Below are 24,505 nucleotides of genomic sequence, written 5' to 3'. Positions count from 1 at the left end.
TATTAATTTTTTCAAGTTTCCGATTATAAACTGCATGGCGTGTCTCTTTTATGATTTTATTTCAGATGAAACCGGTGTGTGTGCTTTAGGCTTCTTTATATACGCGAAGCTTCGTTAACTTTTTTTGCAGGCGGTAAGTGTACATGTGCATGATCGATCTGTCTATCTAATCTATAGCTTTCATTAACATATACTATTAATGCACTGCATGGAACGGAGAGAGGTATATTTATATTTTTCAAATTTGCAGAAACAATGTCAGGTTGGGGTATTACCTTTAGGGACTGGAAATGACTTGGCGCGCGTGTTAGGCTGGGGATCGTCGTGCGACGATGACACACATTTACCTCAGCTACTGGAGAAGTATGAAAAAGCGAGCACGAAGATGCTGGACCGATGGAGTATTATGACATTCGAACGCAGCATATCTCTGCCATGTCACAAAGTGACTCAGCCCGACCCGGCTATAAAATCGAGCATAGCTCATCAGTATGAAGACAACGTTCTTGCTCATATAACGAACATTTTGCAATCTGATCAGGAGAACGTAGTTATATCTAGTGCCAAGTGAGTGGTATAATCGTGTATGTGTGCGTGTGTATGTGAGAAGGGGGGGAGGGGACGTGCATGAAATGTGTGCATGGAATTGCATAAGCTTTAAATTTTGACATTTAAACAGAGATTTCCTCCCACAGAGTTTTATGTGAAACAGTAAAAGAATTTGCAACACATATACTGGAAGCCAGTCTAAACACAGGGGACCAACAATTGGGAGAAAAATGCACAATACTTCAACAAAAACTTGACCTCTTATTGCAAACATTATCGAAAGAGGAAAGCTATTTATCCGACGACACAGAAGAAACTGACATTGGCACTCTAAAAACTGAAACTTTTAGTAGTATCCAGGAGAAAGGTGCTTTAGAAAAGCCAGAGAAGGAAATGACAAATTTAAAAAAAGTTAAAAGAAGAAGATGTTACATGGAGAGAGATGTTGTGATGTCTAGGTATAGCATATTATACTTATAACGTTGTACTACGAAATGGTAAAAAGATATATATATATATATTTTTATGATATTTATAGAGCAAACAGCTTGAAAAGAGCTATCAGGAGGTTAGTGGAACACACGGAAACGGCTGTTGACGAGCAGAACAATCCTTCGATCGAGAAGCAAGGCGGTAAGATGCCAAATATCACCATAATATCCGATGGTTCTCCAATAAATATTGTGACAAGTAAGTTTTTTATATCTAACGGTAAAGCAGTGGTTTGCATATATTCTTATGGTTCCTGAAACCATACTATTATGTATAATTTAGGCAAAAAGCAACAATTAGATATCCCTGGTTTATCGCAAACAGATCAAACCGACAACGCAAGTTTAATACCGACTGTAGAATCCGGTAGCAGCATAGAGATTTCTCCTTGCCCAAGTCCTACTCCTAACGTGGCATCTTTGAGCCCAATGCCGGATTTAAGGAGAGACTCGCAACCTGAAGAATTACTTACTCTTCCTGCACCCGACGGTTTCGCCGACAGTAGACGAAACAGCGAAAACATACCACAGGGGTAACTTTGAACTTGATAACGTATTATGAGTACTTGGATCCTTAAAGTTACACGAATCTCGATATAATTTTAGAGTTTTCAGTTTTGACCTGGCTGCGGCACAAACTGCCGGTAATCAACAAGAAGATCAGGCAACTACTAACGAAAATAATTTCCTATCGTCTGAACCGACGCAAATAGAAGTTTCTTCCGACGGTCCTATAACCGTGACAAAGGACGTTTTAGATACAAGTACACCATCAGACGATGAGACCATGCAAGATACTATCGTTTCTCCTGACACGGATTCGCTTCATTCTAGAAACATTTCTCCGGAGCACGTGCAAAAACCCGCGATAGCCAAATTGGGACCCCGAGGTAGCTGTACTAACAGTATCGTCAGTACAGATAGCATGGTTTCCGAAACTTTTGATTCCAGGAGTTACACCGTGCGAAATAGCGAGAGCGAAATTGGTAAGCGAGTACTCACCAATGTGACAAGCATTGTAGAAGCGTTACTTTGTATGTAATTCATATCTAATTATTAGATAATTTCTCTCACACTTTTCAGGGCATATAGACAGCGATATATTCGACTCCACGAAAAGATCGGAAAGCTCGGATATCGGACACATTGACTCGCCGGATAATTCCGATATGCTTTCCAGCGAAACTCAACGTTCGGAAAGCGGTTTGGAGGATTTAAGCTCCCTCGGACAAGATGTGATCAGCGCGATAATGGGTGAGAAGTATGATTCTGTCAGAGAAGGCTTAGAGATCGAACAGTCGCATAGATATTGCGGTTTAGCTCAATTCAACGAAGGTAACGACATCGGAAGACAATCGTTCAAGAAGAGCACAAAAAATATGAAGACGGATAAAGAGGTAAATGAGTATTTTGGTTTTTAGATTTACATTAAATGTGTGAAATTAATGCGTTTTCTATTATCAGGCAATGCTAAGTAAATATAAAACGGACGGTTTGACAACGTGTGTACGTGTCTCAGGGATTAAGTCGACGCAATCTGTAGAGACGAACGTAGTACCGGTATGCTTTCCCGTCACGCAGACCAATGAGAAATGTTCCATAAATTTTCCGCCACAGATCAGTGTTTTCGTTGATCCACCAAGCCCATCGTTGTCAATTGAGAGTCATCACAAGCTTAATTTAGATAATAAATTAGATCCTCATGACAAGCAATACAGTAGCGGCAACAGTATGGAAAGGCGTAAGTTTGATCAACTGAATTATTATTACACGGCAATTACATATTCTTCTTAGATCTTAATGATGTTTCTCACAATGTAGTAAGCGTGGAGCTGCCCGACTCTGGCTTCTCTCCGCAAGCTACACGGCGTATAAGCAGTGGCAGTTTGTTGAAGGCATCGGAAGTTGTGTCGTTGGCTGCAACTACCGCTCGTCTAGGTGGCTCGAGCATGAGCTTGCGCCACGAAAGAGCGAAATCTGTGGATAAGACGGAGGATGTGAAAAAACTTCCTATTATAAATCCTTTGGTTCGATTGCCTATGTGGCCAAGTAAGCCAAAAATGCAATGTTGAAATGCAATGTAATCTTTCCCATATTATATGAATATTTATGTGTCTCCTGTAAATGTATAGATGTAAGTGGCGGAGCTGGTCTCATCAGTCAAGCATTGCTGGCAAATGCGGATGCTCTGTGTGCAGCGGTATCGCCTTTAATGGATCCAGATGAAACATTGATGTAATTCACACGTTATTTTATATATATATATATATATATATATATATATATATATATATATATATATATATAAAATTTGACATGCGTACACATTTCACGAACCTTTTTTCTCTGTATCACAGGGAAGGTTACTTCGAACGATGCGTCATGAACAATTACTTCGGTATCGGCATAGACGCGAAGATCAGTCTCGACTTCCACAATAAGAGAGAGGAGCACCCTGAGAAATGTCGATCGCGCGCCAAGAACTACATGTGGTACGGTGTCTTGGGATCTAAACAGTGGATACAGAAGACTTACAAAAATCTTGAGCAGAGAGTTCAGCTGGAGTGCGATGGTCAAAGGATACCGTTACCTTCTCTGCAAGGGATCGTTGTATTAAATATACCGAGGTACCTGTGACAATAAATATGTATATCTATATACAATTTTTAATGATCTAACGCAAACGTTTGTTCTCCAATGGCAGTTTCATGGGCGGTACAAACTTCTGGGGAGGTACGAAGGAAGGGGATCTATTCTTAGCACCGTCGTTCGACGATCGCATATTGGAAGTAGTGGCAGTTTTCGGATCTGTTCAAATGGCTGCTTCGCGGCTCATCAATTTGCAGCATCACAGGATAGCCCAATGTCAGACGGTCCAGATTAATATCTTGGGGGAAGAGGGTGTTCCTATACAGGTCGATGGTGAGGCTTGGATTCAACCACCTGGTATTATAAGGATTATACACAAGAATCGCATGCAAATGCTTTACAGAAATAGGGTAAGTATCTGTCATAGTTCCTTAGTGGGGAAACGTAGCTTTGATTTGTCTATATAACCGAGAAAATATTTTGTATCTTAGGCACTCGAAACCTCATTAAGAGCATGGGAGGAGAAGCAGCGCAGCACGTTAAGCGCCGTAACTCAATCCACTTCCACTATAAGCAATGCATCGCAATCGCAGTCTCAGGCACAGTTGCAAATATGTAGTAAACCTCCTCAGTTGAGCGATGAGGAACTCAACATTCTATTCAATTTCATTGAGGCCGTAACGACCTTGGTCAAGTGGGTAAAACTGCTAATTATATCACATCCAAGTCTGGAACCAGATCTGTACCAAGTAGCCTCGCGAACAGCAAATGCGCTTGAGCAAGTACATCCGGACGGTAAAATCTTGCAAGGGGTGAGTTTTAATCAGGGAATATTAGAAATCTACTACGACTATCATTTACTTACTTTCTTAGTTTTTCTATTTGTTAATAGATAAGCCTGAGACCCATGGTGACCGAGTTGGTATCAAGCGCGCGGCAATTGTATGAGGAATCTTGTGAGTTACTGCGAGATAAAGCCCATAATTTGGTGAGCATATGAAATGTTGTTACTGTAAGATATCAATAACGAATTGAATTAAACCAGCAGTTATTTCTCTCTATAATGCAGAAATTACGAGAGGATTTAGAAAACAAGTTGTCCCTATCTCTAGCGAGTATGGAACAGGAATTACGAAAGTGTACCTTTGACGAAGGAGGCACAGGACTGGTTTACTTGCAAAATATTCTCATGGACGATCAGGTATAGTTCTTTCTTATGCTTTCTTAATGCACTCTGCTGTTTTAAGTCAATTATTTCAAGATACAAGTTATGAAATTAACTATCGTTACGTATTTTGTCATGTATCTTGCATTGTGATAAAGTTTATACATACATTTTGTGATATTTACTATATATATATTTAATTGACGGAATAGCAAATATTAACTAAATTTAATACTTAAAGTATAAAAAAAAGTTTGTTTCATAGATATTCAACTATTTGTTCGCAAATGTAATTTAATTAAACAATTAGTTTTATATGGAGAGATTTAGGGAGGTACAATTAATTTTTCTATTTATTCTACTTATAGTACGTAGATAATAATTTTTCACAAGGTTATTAAAATCGAACGTACCGAATTGAGACGATAAAATTAACGATAAAGTCTTCCATTATCTATTCCATCTGATTCGTATTCGATATTCCATCTTGCCAGTATATTCCAAAAGAGAGATGATTATTAAGAGCGCTATTCTTGTAAATAAGTTTTGAGAGAGAACTAGCTGGCTAGTTGGGTAACACGAAGATACGTAATATTATGAAAGCACCTCTCTTTATGTATGTTATACACACAAAATTTTACAATCTCTTTTGAGAGAAGTTTACAAATTCATTATGCGTAAATGTCGTTTTCAAATGATAATTATAATTAATAAATTATCCTATGCTTTGTTTCGGATTGATTGAGTGCTCAATCCCAGTGCTGGTAATATGCTTTTAAGTATTAATGCTTATGTGCCATTAGAGAAATAGAATTAGCATTTGGAGACTTAGTTTTACAGTGTAGCGAAATATGATGCTGGTTATTTTTTGTACACGTGTGTATGTGCGTGCGTGCATGTATGTATCACATCTGCTGAGAGAGAGATGGGATTGCCTAGCTTTTATTTGTTTATTCTCGCTTGCGGTTCTATTATCTATTATAGTTTACAAATGAGACGTAACGTATATTGTGCGATATTTAGCGACGCTTAGCTACCTATCTTGAGTTATATTAGCAACACATAACGCAACACATCCGAGTATGCACTTGAATTATACGCAAGCTAATAGCTATGATACTTTTGCTTTTGTTATCGCGCCTCCGCTGTTTCTCATGATTTCGCGAGAGTTTGCTGCATTGTTTAATTAGCGCTGTAACAACGAGAGGGGAACTTTCGTGATTTTATATGAGTTTCATGAGAGATGTATCTTTTAGCGAATGTATACAAATCTTGCTATAAAGTACAGAGCAATAAATATATAATGGAATATCTTATATATATTGTCTCATTAATGTATATACCGAAAGTGTCTGTCTATATCTGCGGTACTTGCGCGACTTTGAATCACACTATCGCAAACGACCATAGGCCATTCGAGAGAGCTACTTTAGTATGCCTGAACGAATTCGTTATCACATAATCCCGAGTGCAAATCTCCACCTGCATATGATTAGCATGATGTCTCTAACGTATGCCGTATAAAATAGCATACCCTGCATACCGCTTTACCACTAATCTGACTAACCGTGTACTAACCAACATCTCGAACTCTGGATCTGCAGGGAGATAAAAAAAATCGTCATCGAGGGTTGTTCTGGTTAAAGTTCCGTCGCTTCGCTGGCAACTCGGGCGGCGCGGGTCATCCGGCACGAGATCAGGTCACAACGTGGGGCGTGCAGGAGGTATGCACCTGGCTAGAGAATCTACAGCTGGGAGAATACGCTGAGAAATTTGTGTCTCACGATATACGCGGTAGAGAGCTATTGACCCTAGCCCGTCGAGATCTAAAGGAGCTGGGCATCACCAAGGTGGGGCATGTTAAACGCATCTTACAGGCCATCAATGACCTCAACAATTGAGTCATTGAGACACGTCACTGATTGTGAGTCGCGTTCACGTAGAAACAAAAAAAATTCTGCATCTCCGAAGCGAGGAATACGATCGCGTAGGTAGGTAGCCGGCAGTAGCGAAAGAGAGTCCGTGTTTCTGAAGTTTTATTCCAAATGCGCTATTATAAGTCGACAGGACGGAAGAAGATAGCTTAGAATCGAATACTTGACAAAGAGGACTTTCATAACACACAAAATAAGTCTATCCGAGGATAGATAGATGGACATATTATATTCTTGCCCTAAAACGTTAATTATGTTAACCACAATCCTCCCGACCCAAGTGACATTGTGGGTATTAGACGAAAGGGTAATGTTCATTACGGTAAATATTACTGTGGAAAGAAAGTATCCTTCTAAGCTGACTGTTACTGTATGGTAGGAAACCACTTTGCCTGTGCCAAATATCTATTCTACACATACTAGAACTAACAAGAAGCAAAAGCTGAATTTGTTATGCAGCGACAAATTTACAGGGCAATTCTATTTATATATCTAGACACTTTTGTGTGTATGTGTGTGTTGTGTGTACGTGCGTGCGTGTACAAAGTACAAAATATGAGACGCATCATCCCCCAAGGGGATGTATTTTACTTAATTCTCTTACCGAAGCGTTATAGAATCCATGACGAAGACGAAAGTCTCGTATAAACTGCACACACGTACGGAGTAGATATTCCTTGTAAAATAGCAAACTTTTTATATCACTGACTATTATTAAGATAACTTACAATGTCTCGGGTATATTTAGCAACTGCTGCGTGTATTCCTACCGTTTGAAATTGATGAGTCTTACACGCGGCACGAATATTTTAAACTCGCGAGTACCGCATACTTGGGAAAGCGTTTCTTATGTCTTTCACGAAAATCAATTTATATTATATCTGTATTCTTTAACTTGTCAATTTCGGTCAATTTGTTTCGTCTACTATTACTTCTTTTTACTGTTATTACGTCTCTTATTACGTCTTCTATTACTTCTTTCGACTTTCGAGCTACTTATAGATAATATAGATAATATGTGATGACGAGACTGTATAATCCTGTAATTATACACGCAGATTTTTTGCTTTCTCGGTTGTTTAATTCGGTTGTTTGTTAATGATTAGTTCGAAAAGCAATGCTTGGGCCAAGATGTATATGAAAGTGAATTTACATATATTATGGCAATAAAAAACGATAATTGAGAAGAGCTAGAAATGCAAAATGTATGCTATAGTAGTTCTAAAAAGTTGGCAAAAGAGTTATTGTGTATATAATAAGAATATTTTTCTTCTTCCTACGGATTCGCAGGTTGGGTTCCTTGTTTTGTGAGCTTCTTACCCTGCTTCCTTAATAAAACTAGTCTTCACTATCTTATCTGTGTTGAGTTATAAATTTATCTATTTTTATAATCTGTATTATCTGTAACATTCTCCAATAATCGATTATTGGTCGTGTAACAGTACAATTATTTAGATAGAGTCGCTCGCTGCTAATTTTCTATCAGCGTAAAAATCAAATATTATTGCTATAATCATATTCACAATCGAACAAGTTGCAGTGCAATTTTCCCACTTTCCGACAGTTGTTTGTTCGTATGTCCTTACTTCGATATTATGTGATAATTAAAAAATCTCGATATGAAAACGTATTTGTATTACACTTTTAGTATTACATTCCGTAATACGTAGTACGTAGTTCTCACAGTTACAAATAGATGAACATATTGTAGTGACACTTAGACACTTACAATTAGTCTTATACGATAAAACAAATAATAATATGAATCAACATACATGCGATGATATTAGCTAATGAAACTTAAAACGAAGTCTAATCAAACTACGATTACTATATAATTATACAGAGAATGCTATTCTTATCGTAACAGAAGAATGTAAACTCTTTATTTAAGCGATGTAGATTACCACAGGTTCTAATGTTAATGCATTATGACGACTTACTTATTTTTGTCTTTTATACAATGTCTTTTAATACAAGACACTAACGAACTTAATTTAACAGCTTATTTGCGCAACATAAAAAAAATGTCTTTACATTTCGATGTATATCTGAAAGGACAAAAGTGCCTATATGCTAGGAGTCACTAAATCTTACATACAGACAAGGAAAACGGACGTAAAGTCTATATGTTACATATACATGAATGTTACATGCATTAATCACATTGTATATTATCCTCTTTTTATTTTTAATTTAGAAATACGAAATTATATATAATTCGTGACTGCAATATCTACAGGTGTGTGTTTTTGTCTTATGTAACTTTATGAAAACTATGTCATTACAATCATGCGACAAAACGTTGCACCTCAATAGATAACATTATTGCAATAATGTAATACAGTATTACGTAGAATAATATTATATTCGATAACTTTTAATTTATACAATGTAATGCATCTTTGAGGAAGAATTAAAAATCATTCAGAATTATAACGTTCAAGTAATATTAATTAACTTTTTTTATATGTAATTTTATTATTTCTCTCTTGGAAATAATTTATTGAATATCTAAAAACTAAATCAATTTTTCTAGAGAAGGAAAGAAAATAATACGTTAGATAAATGATTATACCTTCTTAAAACTAACACTTTAAACCGTAATCTTTATATTTATTTAATACCCTGTCAATTTTTATAACTTTAAGTCTTCTGCTCTCTCTCTTTTTATATATATGTATATAGAGATAGTTCTGTCACTGTTATATCTCATGTGTATTCCTCAGATATTTCTGCAGTAAGATTACTAACGTATACAGAATTGACAATCTCGTATTATCGTGCGTAACCCACACGTGTATAATAATAAGGATCGTATTGTTATAATATACACATATTCCTTTCCAGAGTGTGTACACGTTGTTTTATATACTTATTAAAATAAAACAAATGACAAACGTACCTCACAATTTACGATGAAATGTTGGAAAGGTGTGCGTGTGTGTGTGTGTGTGTGTGTATTGATATACAAGCAAACATATTTAATCGTATTCAACTACTGTTCCTAGGGATATGCCGTTTTTCTATATTATTAATAATGTATATGTAATCGGATCCACGCAAAGATAAGGAGTCCGAAGGAGTTTGAAAAGAATAGTAGGTATTCGTAGAGTTTTCTAGGAACCTACTTGCACCTGTACCTTTTCTAAACATTTCTTTCACTTGAGACGTATCCTATACTTTTTTTTATGTATATGCATTCGCGGGAGCATTTTATCTGTGATAAATTTTGCGTGACCGCTTGATCCGTTGATTTAAATATGCTATTTTTATGTAATTCTAAATGGACAGCAGACGTGCGAAGATATACAATGTATCTTTTTTTCCTTATTATTTTAGTTGTGCGTTAATTTTAGACGTTCCTGTTTTTAGGGTTATCACTAGCTCTTAAATAATCTTCGAAATATATGTATAAAAGCAGTGGTATTATATATACATTCTACATATGGAATTAGATTTTAAAATTCATTTAGAGAATATTTGCGTTTGTTTGTAGTGAATAATCTGAAAACTTTTAAAACTGTTTTAAATATATATTTGTTGATCAAAACAATTCGTGAGAGAGATTGAAAAATTCTAAACTATTTTGTTATTACAAATTTTTATTTTTTTCCGTTGGAAAAATTCACCAGGTAAATATGAATATTCCTGTTTTGCAGCTTTTTCGATTAATTTGTTTTTAATAAAACTTTCTAAAATCATACATACTTAATACATTTAAAGATTTAAACAATTAATAGATACATTTTATAATAGTTTTAAATTGAAAATAGTATATAGATTGATGGATATATTATACATCCAGAAGACATAGGAAATCTCCGGTTCACAGAGTAGGACTATAAGTAAATTACAACATAAATCTAAAGCTACTGTGATAAAAACTAATCTATAATGCAAGAGAAGTTATCGTCTCTACGGTATTAAAATATTATTTATCCGAATATTTTGGCAATATACAAGATTTATTTTAATCATAAGATTTTCTTATGTCTTAAGATGAAAATATGTCAAGTTTTTTAACATTAAGATTTGTATATAAGTTTAAATGTGTATACATGAAGATATAAATTAGTCTGTGTCAACCACCTTTGTTTACATAGTTTCAATTTTGATTATAACTTATATTTGATTACACTATTCTGGAATTGCACTCTGGAGACAACTTAGGATTTACATTTCATTAAGTAATACTCAATTTTACTGTCTTTTTAACTGAGTATTAAAAGGTATAAAGAATCTTGTATTCATTTACTCATTTAGTATTATTTTTATGTACAGATACTATTTTGGAGATTAAGGAAAAGATATTTATTTGTAGCAACACAGGCCTTACGCAAGCACAGATTTATATTTGTATTAAAATTGGTTTCATAATGATTTTACACAATAAAGCCAAACTTTCGAGGAAAGATAATATTTCGTCCGAACAATTCAGAATCGTTATTCATCGGTATCGTTATGATACCAGGCATATCAATTGGTAATTTATCAAGCAATATTTTGAAATTGATACAATAACAGGATTTATAAGTATATTAACGTAGCAACATTAATAAATACCAATTTAGTAATCTGTTTTATTGTAATCAAAATAGACATCTAATCTTGGTCCACCATTCTTATCTACAATTTCTCCATTTTCATTCTTCATCAAAGAATTTAATTATTGCTATAAAACATGTTTTTTTCTATGAAATTTTCAGACTTTGTTTTAAAAACTACAGTGCTAATATCAAATGTGCTTTCCAAGCATTTGAATATGCATGTGTTATAAATCCTGTGTTGTACAAGGAAAGTCTCGCATTGTATCGAAAAAGCTATTAAGAATAAAAACGTGTTCAATCTGTTATACATCTATTTTCGTCAAGATAATTACGCATAATTTCTACATGTATTAATCTTTTTGTACTTAAGTGTATAAATATTACAAATTATTCACAATGTGTATAAAAAAATCACTATTCTATAATAAAGTTAAATCTCAAAGTTCTATAGTTCCGAGTTTCTACATTATTTTCTTAATAAGCTATTCAAAAGTTGTAAAAAATGTGACAAATGGTAATATTATAAAATTATTAATATTTTTGTTGTTTAATGTTATTTGAGGTATACATTCTTATGTTTTTTTTTATAAACACGCGCGCGCGCACCCACACACACGCACACGCACACACAAACTAATAATAAACATATTAGCAATTTAATCCAATATACCGACGAAAATTCACATCATTTTGCAGATTTTTTGTATGTATATATGAAAAAAACGTATTTTACCTTTACCTTTGACAAGCACAATTAAATTTCAATTTACAATTAAATAACAAATAAATTCTCAAGAAACGCAACGCTGTAATCGCAACAACGTTCTGTCTTTTCCCAAAATTTCCATCATTTCAGCAACAGGTGGTCCGACCTATGAAACATTGATTTTATATATGTATTACATATATTGATATTTTTTCCCACAATAAAAGTAAATTCGGGTGCTATATTTACCTTTACGCCGCTCATAATGCTTCTCAGAGTTTTCATCAAAGCAGCGAACGGAACTCCGTTCTTCTTGGCAAAATTCTTCAGATACGGCGCCATCCAATCAGTCTTGTAATTACTAGCATCTATTTCAACCAATTCCGCGTTCAATAGTTTAATCGCGTCTGAAATAATAACATGTAATGACTGCTTTGACAAATGGGACTCGATACCTTTTTTGTGCGAAGAGAGATATATCAATACCTGAACATTCAGCTTGTTTAACATTTGGCATAGAAGATGGGACAATCCATAAAAATGCTAAATCTTCTTTGACGAGATCATTGAGTGTCGATATTCTATTCTGTGCCCACTTTAATGTAGTTAATATGTGATTATCATCCAATTGCAAATTTCCATCATTTTTCCTAAAATAGAAATGATGCAAATTTCTTGAATGAGTAAGAATACTTTCAACAATGCTTTTATATATGTATGTATAGAATTAAACATACCATTCGGCGAATGCTTCTAACACTAATTTTTTAATTCTCTCAATAAAAAATTTATGGTTTTTTTCATTTTGTAGTAAATTTGTCATTTCCAATTTGTTAAATTCCAATAGTTTCTCAGGCATAAGTTTGCCAGAACTCGATTTTATTTTATTGATGTCAAACTGGAATGGAAAATAGAATGTATGTGATATGTGACTTATATACATGTGTTTTCTGACATGCATAAATCAAGTTTTATACACAGGGTTTTCAGTCCAGTCGCCAGGTCGATTGAGCATTTTTTCAAGGTTGATGGCTTAAAATGATGTTTTTTTGTTTTTTTGGGTCGTAGAACAAAAATCTGTAAAGTTTTTTCGTAAGTCGATAAAAAAAAAAAAAAAAAAAAAAAATTTAAGCCAGCAACCTCGAAAAAATGTTCAATCAACCTGGCGACTGGACTATTTACATTTTATATAAAAGGAAACTTGTTTTCCTCCAGTAGCAATTACCTGTTTAATTAATTCTTGATAACTGTAAAGATCTTGGCTCTGCCGTTCTCCGTGGAAACCACCACCAGCCCCTATCACGTAATTCAACAACGCTAATGGAAAAATACCCTGTTTCCTAAATGACTCGACCTTTATGTCACCTTGTCTTTTCGACAACTTGGATCCATCTGCGTTCAATATTAAAGGTAAGTGTCCATATATGGGAGGATCCCAGCCAAGTGCTCTGTAATAGATAAAATTTATAATACAGCTAATTATAAGAATTTTATACGAGATTTAATTATCTCAAATAAAACTACTTATATACTTACTTATAAAGCATAATATGTTTAGGCGTAGAAACTTGCCATTCAACACCCCGTAAGACATGAGATATTTCCATAAAATGATCATCGACTACATTTGCAAAATGATAAGTAGGATAGCCATCTGATTTTATGATAACTGGATCTCCTTCAGACTTGGTAATATCATGCAACACATCTCCGTAAACCATGTCACGAAAAGCTTCTGGTGTGGACGACAACTGAGATATTCAACAAAAGCAACAGCTATAAATAAATCTACAACTATCAGTCTCTATCCGTCGATCTGTGTCGATCAAATTATATAAGTTTAAAAGAGACATACCTTAAATCTAATACAATAAGTTGAGTCCTTCAGGAGCATTTCCTTAATTTTATCCTCAGCAAGATGCCGACACCTGTTGTCGTACTTGGGTATTTGTCCACACTTGATCGCCTCTTTCCTCAACAATTCCAGCCTTTTTTCCGTACAGAAGCAGTAATAAGCGGATCCATCGTTCAAGAGTTTAAGTACTTGCTCGCTGGAACGAATAATGGATTTGTAAGGTACATTATATAGAAAAGACTGAATACATTAGAGTATTAGACTAAAATTATTTAGGATTCTAGGTTTTAGTTTTCCAGGAAACATAGCGTTAGCAGGATGCTGACAGATTCAAGCGGAATTTGCCACTTTGCAATTATTCAAAAATAAAATACCTATATATATTGCGAAATAGCAAATTCTGTTTACATACTTGTATAATTCAAGCCTCGCGGACTGCAAGTAAGGGCCCACAGGACCACCTCTGGTAGGATCTTCGTCGGGTATAATCCCTGCCCACAGCAAATCATCCTGGAGTTTTTCTATTGTCCCAGGAACTGTCCTTGTCCGATCGGTGTCCTCTATTCTCAGAATAAACGTGCCGTTATTGCTACGTGCGAACAAATAATTGTACAGCGCGGTACGCAATCCTCCTAAATGCAAGTGGCCTGAGAAACGTGCACAAAGTGAATATAAGACTCGGCGCTCTATATAGGACGAGGCAGAGAACCGAGAAATTAGTGTCGGTACTGCCTCGGCAACAAAATTAAGAGCAGAGAAGAGGAAACCGTAATAACCCGGTTACCTCTTCTTCAGTGCGACGATCGTTACCAGTGGGGCTGGGCGCGAATCTAACCCTCACGTGGTACTTTTTGAAGAGGCGTCTCTGCAACAGCTGGAAACTCATCGCGCGGAGACCGCGGAGTACGCTACTCTGCATCCTTGTTCGCAACGTGACCTTGTCAACACTCGTCAACGACGATCAGTGGATGGTCAACGTCAACGAGTCGCGAAGTTATGCCTTGTGCAATGTGCCTTGTGCGCAACGCAACGCGTACTGCGTACTACGCGAATTTGGTTTCGACCACGTGGTTTCGACACTTTCGACGACGACGACAACACGGACAACAGCGGAACCTAGCTCTCCGCTTCGCCCGGTTCCAAGTTCTGATGAGTGCCGAAAGTACGGCTGGTGTAGCACATTTCTCAGTATCCGCGTGAATTTGAACATTTGAATTCGCGCGCGACAACTTTATGTTGATCGCTTCTTGCGTCAAGGGCTGCATTCCGATATTCACTGTCAGTACTGCAAATCTATATTTTACGTCACGTATACTGTAGGATTTTCAGTACTGAAAGTTGCTGACAGTGAATATCGGAATGCAGCCAAGATACATACATAATTCCGCTGTCCGCTGATAATTTTGACGATTCCTATGTCCTAGAAGGTATTGAAAGCTGCGGGTATCTCTATTTTCGCTGTCTCCGGATAACGAACGCGGGTTCGAACACTTGTTACGTCGTTGCAGGGAGAATGAATGAAAGATAATTGAGTCGAGAAATTTGGACGATTCCAGCGTTCAACTGCTGTGTTGCGAAATCGATCACTTTAATTCTCTGTTCCTTTCGCGTTATAAATATTACATCTAGATTCGAATCTTATAAATATTACATCTAGATTCGCATCTTCTCTTCGATATATACCTTATTCGCTCTCTCTCTACGCTACCCATCGTATCGGGCTTAAGCACGTAGATTGTATGTACACTTATAAATTTCGCAAACGAGCACTTAACAGAAAACAGCAGTGGACACTGCTGATCGGATGATTCTCTCTTTACACAGTCTTTCGTTAATTCGTTACGTATATTTACATCCTAGTTTTGAGTAACGATACAACCGTATTACAAATTATAATGCGATGCTGCATAAGTGACCGCGCGATCGGGACAACCGTATCCTGCGCACGATCATATGTATATGTCACACGCGGTCATATTTTACACTTCCCTTTCACCAAGCAATTTCCGAATATGCAAGGGTTGTTTTAAAAATAAAACGCGGACTTCACATTACCGATTTTGGCGCCGAGATTTGACGAAACTTAGCTCCGCTTAGCTAGGAGAACCTTTCCACTCTAACGCATGTAATTGTGACGTTCGTCTAATAACGTCGAAATAATAAGGAAGATTGAGCAAACAATTTCGTTAAGTGTAAAGCTTTTCACAAGTCTACACCGGCTCTAATAAAAGCAGACTGATACACAATCCTTCGAATAAAGAAGAAAAAAAATTGTTATCATTACTTTATAATGCGACGTATATATACATGAACATGATTTGCACGTAGAGTTCTCTTCCTTGTCGTATATCATCTAACGTCCTAACGAAAAAATAAGCATATACTTACATTGCGCGTAATTCAGGACTGTAAATATGGTCGGGACATTCGGATGTTAATACGAGTATCTGCTAATAGAGATTCGATTAATCAATTCACCCTGAATTGTTCGACTGTTGATACAAATTCAAATACGATTCAAATCTCAATAAAAAATATCCATCCAAGTTGACGAGGTTCGAATCCAACGTGTCTATTTGCGCAAACGTATATAATAATTAATCCGTACATCATATTATCCATATATTTACAGCCCTAGCGCAAATAAATATATACTTGTGGTATATTTTGCGTGTAAAATCAAAAATTTGGCGTGAATTGAAAAGGACAGATTAGAGATCACGAGGTGGAATGCTGAGACGGGGTGAGGCTGCCGGTATGCTCGGGGCTGTGCTTCTGCTTTTTCCTCTTTTTCTCCTTCTTTCGTTTCTTCCTAGCCTCCTTTTCCTCGTCGTGTCTTTTCTGTTTCTTATGCTTCTTTTCATGCGTATCGGAACCACCTACGTCCGTCGTCGCGGTCTCCTGTCCACTGAGCACTTCCCCAGGCTTGTGCTTGTGCTTCTTATGCTTATTTTTGTGTTTTCTCTGAGGGGCTTGATTTATGTATCTATATTGTTCTGGTAGCTGCAAAGTTATATTAAGTATGCTACTTAGCACGTTGCACATGTACTTGATTATTTTAGGAAAGAAATATATTAATAGATATATTAATAATAATTAAATATATATTATATATTTAATGTAAGAAGATAAGAAGAGAATACTTACTGGGCCAGGATGCAATCGAAAACCAGCAAGCTGTACACTCGTTAAAGGCAATAGCTCTTTACCGCCTATGGGAGGTTTCTCAATTACCGACCTCAGTGAGCTTAAAAAGAAAGAAAAGGACGAAAACATCAAGTACAATCACGAACTTGTGACGTTTTGACACTCTTGTGCAACTTAAATTACCTATTATCTTGGTGTCCAGGTCTGTCTATAATACCAGGCAAGTTTGGCAGAAAAGACGACAGTTGCTCTTTGAGCTTTTTCCCACTGAACTTGCTATAGGAGTGTTCTAGGCCGTAATAAGCCATCAAATTTGTTGCTCCGGTGAGTTCGCTTTCCCCTAAAAGAGAGCGGTACATTTATTTATATACAATTTTGAATCGAATTAAAAGAAGAAAAATATTTTAATATATCTATAGATTGATTTTTTTCCCTTTCTATTTTTATGATTTTCTCATTACCTGGAGGTTCCTTCATCAGATAAAACGGCCCACTGTGGACAATGGAAGGGTTCTTCCCGAGGGAAATGGTTGTCTTTAGCGTTCCCGTAGAATCTTGCCGAGATACAACTGGAGACCGTGCTCCCCTTGGCGAGGACTTGGGTGAGTATTGCTCCACTTTACTGCGAAACTGATCGCCCATCATCATCCTGTCGCTTCAATTTTGCGCACCTTCACCAAAAGTAATGCAATCAAGGACCACCTCCTGCAGGCACAGAGGAGTTATCGCTTTTTCGCGAAAGAGAGAAAAGTTAGATCTCTGGAATTTCAGACTCGACACTCCAGGCTCGGTTAGAATGGCCAAGTGATACGCGCTACTTGATCTACGGTTTCAGCAACGTCGCGACGTCGACCGCTGAAAGGCGAGAAAGGCGATCAGGTTTGCTCGCGAAGAAATCGTGGCGTGCTCGCATTGCCGTGCGACTCTGAAGGCACGTCGACGCTCCGGAATCCTTCTCTATGACTCTCTCCACACTCTACAAGTCTACACTCCACCGATCTTTACAACTTCGCTAAAGCGCGCGAGAATTAGGTATTTCAGCAAGACCGTATCCGCCGATCCACCGCTATCATGCTTTCCTCCGTCACTCTCGCTGGCCGATAACGCTCCTGTACAGCAGGCTCTACGCAGGTAACGTAGAAAACGCAGGACAGCTAATCGGATCCATTCGACGCTGTTCGACGCTTCTGACGCTCCTCGACGCGCGACAGACTCTTTCAGCTCTCTCCTCCTCGCATCAGTGCCATGCCATCAGCCATCAGTCGCACCACTCGCACCTCGCACTCTTGCAGTCCTCGCACCACCTCGCACACAGTCGTTACTGTGACTGTTAGCCACGCACGCACTCTCCACACCTTGATCCCTTCATACACCATGAAATGAACCTGGTAGATCATATGTATTTATGTACATACATACACATGTATATATACGTATAAAGTTGATGCGGATTCCTGCGTGGGCTTTTCTTGCCGTAACTGCCGTGCTGTAAGCTGTAAGCAGTATGGCAACAGAGAGAAACCTGGAGAAACTTGAGAGCGGCCACTTTTTTTTTATTTATTACAAAAATACAAAATATATACCAGTGGAAACAATAGCCTATTTGGCACGAGAGCAGCCACCGGAAATCATGGCCTGATGCTGCCCCCTGAGAAAGTACATACATACAACTCAACTACGGGTCAAACGTTTCGCTCGGTAAACGGTACATGGTTCCGGTTCGTGGTTCGTGTCTGTGTTCGGGCACTCGTGTTCTAGCGATTGAAGATTGAACAAGGAGGTTAGGTCAGGCGTTCAAATCGGAATCTCCTCTTCGCAAAAATCCATGAAGATAAATAGATATTGAAATACGAAACTAAAACAGCGCGAGGTTCGATTAATTACTTGACCATTGCTTAAAACGGCTGAGAATGTTACTATGAAAGATTGTTATGTTGCGCGATTAATTGTATTTGTTGACGAGTTAAAATGTTAACGAATGAGTGTTGTTAATCATGATTTTTCACCGCAGATGAATCCTGTGTTACGCACCATACGAGCTTGCGTCCGCTTCGCGAGACACGCCAAATACAGTACTCTACCTTCGGAAGCGGTAATATTTACGGAAGACGATCGCATGGTTGTCTGCTGGCATCCGGAGAAACCGTTTCCGTACGAGTGCTCTTTACCTCTGCCCGAGGAGAAGCCCGACACCGCCGTACTCTGTATCGGAGACAAAGACGTCGCGGACGTTTTTAGGAAGAAGAAGCCATATCAGATCGTGGAAGAGTTGGCAAAAATCACATACACCACCAAGCACAGGTGGTATCCTAGGAGCAGAGATAAGAAAGCGAAAGACACGGAACCTGACAGGCCATATTTATAGTATTCGAGAAGGATTTGAGAGGTTTTTTGGCAAAAAAAAGTACTATTTATTTAATTCTCCTTACACATGTAGTTATACTTTGCAAAACATGTATCAGTAAATGTACAAAGATAATCGTCACATCTGTCTGTGTATAAATTAACTGCATACATACTTGGTGTGCCCATTTCTTGCGAGAACTCACATACAATATCATGATTCCACGTTTTTGTGTTAAAAGTTAAACGGACGTACGTTTTGCAGTCGTTACATACATGATCTTAATATGGTCTATTTGTACTTTTGTAATGCAATTCTCTCTTTCTCTCAACTCGCGGAGCAGTGTACATTCTTTGCCTCAACAATATTTTACATACGTATAAATATATATATTTATTTTATCAAATTGCACACAATCATTATGTATCCTACAAACTCGTTAAATAAAATTGGTGGAAACATTACGATCGTCACATCGTGTTATCTGCACATAAAAAAATTAATATACATCATATTTATATCTACATAGATTAAGTCTGATGCGACATTTAAAACTGATTTTTTATATTACATCCATCTTGCTTCGGTTGCATTACAAATGGTAAGGGAAGAGCTGACGCTCTCCCTCCTGCATAAAAATTTGTAAAGCTTTGTACAATAAGTATCTACCAAATTTCTGTTTTTCTTGCATGCTCCACGTTGCCGCAATGCCGTAGTACTCTCCACCTTTGGAGTTTCCTAAATGTTCCTTTCCTATTGCATCTATCATGGCGGCCTCTCTCGTATAAGCCTCTACTGGGATAATATTTTGAAAAACATGCAAACAGATCACCCCGTGATCGCTGTTCCACACATCGAGAATGCAGTTGATTTTTCTATTCGTACTGATCGATCCATCCACCCATGTCTTGAAAGCGTCATAGAGATGAGCGAAAGGCCTGGAACGTTTGCCTTTACCAATGTAAAATATAGCACCAAGAAAAATTGACCAAACTTCTGATTGTGTAAGGTAAACACTGCGATTTGGTAGATCCTGCGTTATACGCGAATCTAATAGCAAGTAGGTGAAAGATGTTTTCGATGTGCCTTCGCGCCATCTTCGAGACGGATCTGGCGATGCAAATTCTTGAAATACTTGCTTCTCCAGACTTTTGTAAGTATCCAGGTGATTTAACCAATCTCCAAATTCTAAATAAGGTCTGATTTCGTTGCTTAGCCTTGAGGTCTGATTTCTTGGAGCATTCTGCAGATTTGGCACGAATGAAGCAGGATTAGCATCCTTGATATTTTTTAAACGCAAAAGTCGTTTTTGATAAAGCTGCCTAGTCGTATTAGTGATTGGGCCAGGTTGATCGCCAAGCTGTCTAAGCTCTCGTCTAAGAGCAACGTCATCGATAAATAGTATTTCTTCTGGTAAACTTGGATGAGAAATGGATGTACTTGCAGCACCTGTAATAGCCCAATTATTTTTCAATGCTATCGATATAATGATCCTTTAAGATAATTAATAATAACATAAAAATTATGTATTTCCAACTTACCAGACATGGCCATTTTACTTCTGACATCACATTCACTTCTATCGGAAGTACTGAAAAATTGTTTGATAAGATTAACTTCTTGATAAACTTGATTTTCCCCTTGTTACAAACAAACGAGTGCGATATGGCTCAACGATTCAACTTAATGCAGATTACAGATTAAGTGAAAGCGAAAATTGTAATTGTAATTTAAACTCACCTAAATGGTGTAACGCAAAGTCGCCGTTCTAATAAAACGACACCTTCTTCTGGATCTTCATATTTGTATTCTTGAGTGCTGATATATGAAAGCAGAGACCTGCAATTCACAACATTCAAGTAATTGGTCTTTCAACGATATTGTTCTTAAGATATACTCACGAGTTATCTTCAGCTTTATACATATCCAAGTCTTTTGCTTTCAGTAAACCTGTCTTCTTGGAATCGGTACTTGTCGAGGAACATGATATTTGGGAATCCGGTAAATAAATTTGTTTCTTACATCGTACAGGTATAGGTATAGATGTAGGTAAATTCGTAGCGGGCAGTGAATCATTTTCCACAGGCGATTTACGTAACGGAGATACGTGAAATCTATCACTGTACGAATTTTTTGCATGTAAATTACAAGTCTTGCTTATATTCATATTTAAATCTTCATTTAATAATCTCTTAGTATCACAATCGACACAATCTACAAAGTTTTCCTTACGCAACGAATCAGACTCAATTGTATATGCAGATTTCGTATTATTAATGTCCACTGATTTTTCCAGTGTTTTGTCAATATTAAATATATTTTTTCTGACTGTTATAAATCCTGCGTTTACTTCATTATCTTCATACTTAACATATTTCTTATTATTGCTAAAATTGTTAACAGGTTCGTTCTCTTTCGCAATTTGATTAAAAAAACTGCTATTTGCGTCGAAAAGATTTACATCACTGTTATTGTCTGTTACGTCATTCTCGTCATATCTTCCTTCATCCAACTTTATTGCCAAATGGTTATTATATTGATTTTGTCGTTTTATTTTCGAATGTTTTTTAAAATTTGATAACGGACGTTCGCGCGCGGTACTCGTATCTAGAATGTCATAGCGAGTTGTATCTTCAGCTGTCTCGAAAAAGATTGTTTTATTCAAATCAACTGGCTTTAATATATTATTACTATTATTCGAAATAAATTCATCAGAAGTGACGTCGCTTTCATACCGATGGCGATAAGGATCCAATCTTTTTCTGCCGGAGTGAAACTTGTATATCGATCGTTTCTTTCTTCTTGGTGTTGATTGAGCGACACGTTTTTTGTACCAATTAAATTCAGAATATTGCAGTTGAGTTTCGTATTTGGGAGATTTCTTGAATAATTTCTGGGAATCCACGCATGACGTCTTTGTTAGATTTCTCTTCCTCATACAAACTGGGATAAAATTAGGCGATTTGCTAACAATAGAATCATTGCAAATATTCGATGGTGTTGATGAAGTTTTACGAGTGTTTCTTCTCTCTCTATGACTAGGTGTATTAAAGTTCGGTGACATGCTAATGATAGAATTATCCAGGATACGAGTTGGCGTTTGAGAAATTTTCCCAGAGATATCTTTGCACTTTCTCTGGGGAGAGTTTTGTACGTTATACTTGGAGTATTGTCTTCTTGTACTCGGGGTGCCAAGTTTCAAGATATCTTTCTTTTCAAGGTTGTTGTTTATTTTACATTGAAAATTCTTTGATTTTCTTTGACAACATTTATATTTATATTTATACCGTGCATCTGCATCTCCCTTTAGATGGACAGACGTGTCGGACGTGCTTGTCGCAGTACTGCTTTCCTCTTGTTTGTTTCTCTTGTAATTGTGTAAGGTCTCATTAATACTGCAGTTACTTGTTAACGACGAGGAAAGATGATTAATTATTTGACTGACGAGGCACTTTTCCTTCTGCATGACATCGGAAAGATGGAGATTCGCAAAGTCAACATCGAGATCAACATAATACGGGTAATTTGACATTCCTTTCTTAGATTTAGATTGCAAAAGATTATTCTGTATTTGAACAGTCGACATATGATTAGTTCTAAAGGAACATCCATCTAAATCCATCTTATTTGACGATTCGTATCTAGTTTCAACAACAGCACGTATATCTGGCACACGGCTCGAGTCTACAATCATCGAGGAGTCTGGCTTTGGAAGACAATTGGAAGAATCGGTAAGAACACTCTTCCGCGTCACGTTATCTACATCTATCACCGTATCTCTCGATGCAACATATTCGGCAATTACGTCTCCATTAGCAACTAAAACCTTGTCTGCAATATTAAGAGCAAAGATAATAAATAGTAATTGAAAATTATATGTGGATTAAGTGCTCTAGTGCTGACACCTTACCAAGTACTATATTGTACTTTGGTTCATCATCCTCGTCTTGAATATTCTCACAGTGATTCGCGAGCATCGTCACAGCTTTAAAGTACTTGCCATCGAAGGCGTAGTGAAACGGACTGCGTCCGTCATTGTCCAAGCACAACGGATCACCGCCATTCGCCAAAAGTAACCGTAGTATGTTTATTCTGCCCCAGGCTGCTGCTACGTGAACCGGAGTCATCCCGTCTGCTGATCTAAAAATATATCGCACTTGCGTTTGCATAAATACGAGAAGGGGTCGTTATTTAATTATATTTTATTATAGTTTATTAGTGAGTTCATACCTGACATTGGGATTGCCGCCGTGACGTAGGAACAGCTTAGTCACTTGATCCGCGAATTCCTCCGAATCATTGCCGATAACTAAATGAAACGGAGTAACTCCGTGAGTTGGAATCAAGACATTAGGATCCGCGTCTTTGTTTAGCAAAAGCGTTGCCACTTGTCTGCATAGAAAAAACATTTACAAGTCGAATTAATAATTTTTCAATATTCTCTCAACAAGTTCAAGGCACAGATGCAATTGTGACACTGACAATCATCCTCTACCTTATGTTATTGTCCTCAAGTCCATCGCAGAGGGATGAAGCCAAAAATAGGCCACCTTTTGTTCTTGGTGTCGACAACATTCTCTCTTTATCTCGTCTTTGTTCGAACGTCTAATATTGTATACGGCATACCACGTGATAATATCCGCTGAGGTATGATAATGGTGACTTGAACTTTCAAGTATGACAGTTGCTCGATTTTATACACATTCCATTGTTGCAATAATGAACGATGAACAACACACACAACGTGAACAGCAAGTGAAGATCACAATATACTGATCGATGATCGATCAACTGATTGATGCATCTCGCTACTTCCCATTTCGAATTTCCGAGTAGTTTCGAGTTCCGAGTTCCGAGTTCCGAGCCGCTCCAACAAATCGAGAGATTCAAACTTTCGTGTAACAAAACATTAATTGAAGGCAAATTTGAATTTGAAGAAGGTTATAAATACCAGGACGTTGCAAGTTCATTGCGCATACAGCAACCATATTTCTTTTTAAAATTTAGAACAAAATCTCCGATTGGCCATTGCTACAAACGAAACGAGTTTGCGCATTGGTGCGCATCCATGGCTGCGTTCCAAAATTCACTTTAGTTAACTAAAATGCTATAGTATGGCTGCATTCGGGGAGCGCGCTATTAGCGCTATTTGCTTGTTCTATCCTTGTTTTACAA

The 24,505-nt window shown here is 37.1% G+C and overlaps 5 protein-coding genes across 20 annotated transcripts in view; 2 read left to right on the top strand and 3 right to left on the bottom strand.

Annotated features, from left to right (window-relative positions):
- Positions 1 to 9,159, top strand: part of LOC112453652 (diacylglycerol kinase eta) — a 33,896-nt gene extending 24,737 nt beyond the window's left edge. For 7 of the 13 annotated variants that reach the window (XM_025014524.1, XM_025014519.1, XM_025014513.1 and 4 more), the window contains 16 exons: positions 131 to 133; positions 251 to 567; positions 696 to 1,007; positions 1,088 to 1,239; positions 1,324 to 1,573; positions 1,647 to 2,026; positions 2,124 to 2,437; positions 2,505 to 2,781; positions 2,862 to 3,089; positions 3,173 to 3,275; positions 3,398 to 3,667; positions 3,745 to 4,039; positions 4,121 to 4,441; positions 4,522 to 4,617; positions 4,699 to 4,830; positions 6,399 to 9,159. In XM_025014524.1, the coding sequence (XP_024870292.1) occupies positions 131 to 133; positions 251 to 567; positions 696 to 1,007; positions 1,088 to 1,239; positions 1,324 to 1,573; positions 1,647 to 2,026; positions 2,124 to 2,437; positions 2,505 to 2,781; positions 2,862 to 3,089; positions 3,173 to 3,275; positions 3,398 to 3,667; positions 3,745 to 4,039; positions 4,121 to 4,441; positions 4,522 to 4,617; positions 4,699 to 4,830; positions 6,399 to 6,695 (3,747 nt within the window). In that variant the 3' untranslated portion in view covers positions 6,696 to 9,159. The remainder of the gene's footprint in view (positions 1 to 130; positions 134 to 250; positions 568 to 695; positions 1,008 to 1,087; positions 1,240 to 1,323; positions 1,574 to 1,646; positions 2,027 to 2,123; positions 2,438 to 2,504; positions 2,782 to 2,861; positions 3,090 to 3,172; positions 3,276 to 3,397; positions 3,668 to 3,744; positions 4,040 to 4,120; positions 4,442 to 4,521; positions 4,618 to 4,698; positions 4,831 to 6,398) is intronic. The other 6 variants (XM_025014520.1, XM_025014514.1, XM_025014518.1 and 3 more) reach the window with 5 other exon arrangements.
- A 2,412-nt stretch (positions 9,160 to 11,571) lies between these two features.
- LOC112453654 (probable glutamate--tRNA ligase, mitochondrial) lies at positions 11,572 to 14,877 on the bottom strand. Its single transcript, XM_025014527.1, has 9 exons — positions 14,650 to 14,877; positions 14,252 to 14,486; positions 13,840 to 14,035; positions 13,521 to 13,735; positions 13,210 to 13,432; positions 12,722 to 12,882; positions 12,471 to 12,634; positions 12,234 to 12,391; positions 11,572 to 12,150 (listed from the first exon to the last, which is right to left on the bottom strand). Exons 1-9 carry the CDS (start codon positions 14,756 to 14,758, stop codon positions 12,070 to 12,072), a joined length of 1,542 nt encoding a protein of 513 aa, XP_024870295.1. The 5' UTR covers positions 14,759 to 14,877; the 3' UTR covers positions 11,572 to 12,069.
- Positions 14,878 to 15,367: 490 nt separating this feature from the next.
- On the bottom strand, positions 15,368 to 18,456 carry LOC112453630 (mediator of RNA polymerase II transcription subunit 19). The gene is made up of 4 exons (XM_025014480.1): positions 17,448 to 18,456; positions 17,170 to 17,326; positions 16,987 to 17,086; positions 15,368 to 16,842 (listed from the first exon to the last, which is right to left on the bottom strand). Exons 1-4 carry the CDS (start codon positions 17,632 to 17,634, stop codon positions 16,558 to 16,560), a joined length of 729 nt encoding a protein of 242 aa, XP_024870248.1. The 5' UTR covers positions 17,635 to 18,456; the 3' UTR covers positions 15,368 to 16,557.
- Positions 18,457 to 18,746: 290 nt separating this feature from the next.
- LOC112453631 (39S ribosomal protein L42, mitochondrial) lies at positions 18,747 to 19,794 on the top strand. Of its 2 annotated transcripts, none has more exons than XM_025014481.1 (2): positions 18,747 to 18,856; positions 18,998 to 19,794. In XM_025014481.1, the coding sequence occupies exon 2, from the start codon at positions 18,998 to 19,000 to the stop codon at positions 19,349 to 19,351; it is 354 nt and encodes a 117-aa protein (XP_024870249.1). In that variant the 5' UTR covers positions 18,747 to 18,856; the 3' UTR covers positions 19,352 to 19,794. The 2 variants fall into 2 exon arrangements, with proteins under 2 accessions (XP_024870249.1, XP_024870250.1); XM_025014482.1 differs by having other exon boundaries at positions 18,747 to 18,898.
- LOC112453629 lies at positions 19,720 to 24,307 on the bottom strand. Of its 3 annotated transcripts, XM_025014478.1 has the most exons (8): positions 23,826 to 24,307; positions 23,561 to 23,722; positions 23,241 to 23,470; positions 21,232 to 23,161; positions 21,071 to 21,169; positions 20,872 to 20,921; positions 20,000 to 20,779; positions 19,720 to 19,814 (listed from the first exon to the last, which is right to left on the bottom strand). In XM_025014478.1, the coding sequence occupies exons 1-8, from the start codon at positions 23,903 to 23,905 to the stop codon at positions 19,801 to 19,803; spliced, it is 3,345 nt and encodes a 1,114-aa protein (XP_024870246.1). In that variant the 5' UTR covers positions 23,906 to 24,307; the 3' UTR covers positions 19,720 to 19,800. The 3 variants fall into 3 exon arrangements, with proteins under 3 accessions (XP_024870246.1, XP_024870245.1, XP_024870247.1); XM_025014477.1 differs by lacking the exon at positions 19,720 to 19,814 and having other exon boundaries at positions 19,892 to 20,779; XM_025014479.1 differs by lacking the exons at positions 19,720 to 19,814; positions 23,826 to 24,307 and having other exon boundaries at positions 19,892 to 20,779; positions 23,241 to 23,486; positions 23,561 to 23,633.
- Between the last annotated feature and the right edge of the window lie 198 nt (positions 24,308 to 24,505).

Source organism: Temnothorax curvispinosus, unplaced genomic scaffold, assembly GCF_003070985.1.
Source record: "Temnothorax curvispinosus isolate PA1 unplaced genomic scaffold, ASM307098v1 QBEX01004550.1, whole genome shotgun sequence".
Taxonomy (NCBI): domain Eukaryota; kingdom Metazoa; phylum Arthropoda; class Insecta; order Hymenoptera; family Formicidae; genus Temnothorax; species Temnothorax curvispinosus.
The sequence above is the reverse complement of the archived record's forward strand: the minus strand, read 5'-3'. Positions and strand labels throughout refer to the sequence as shown.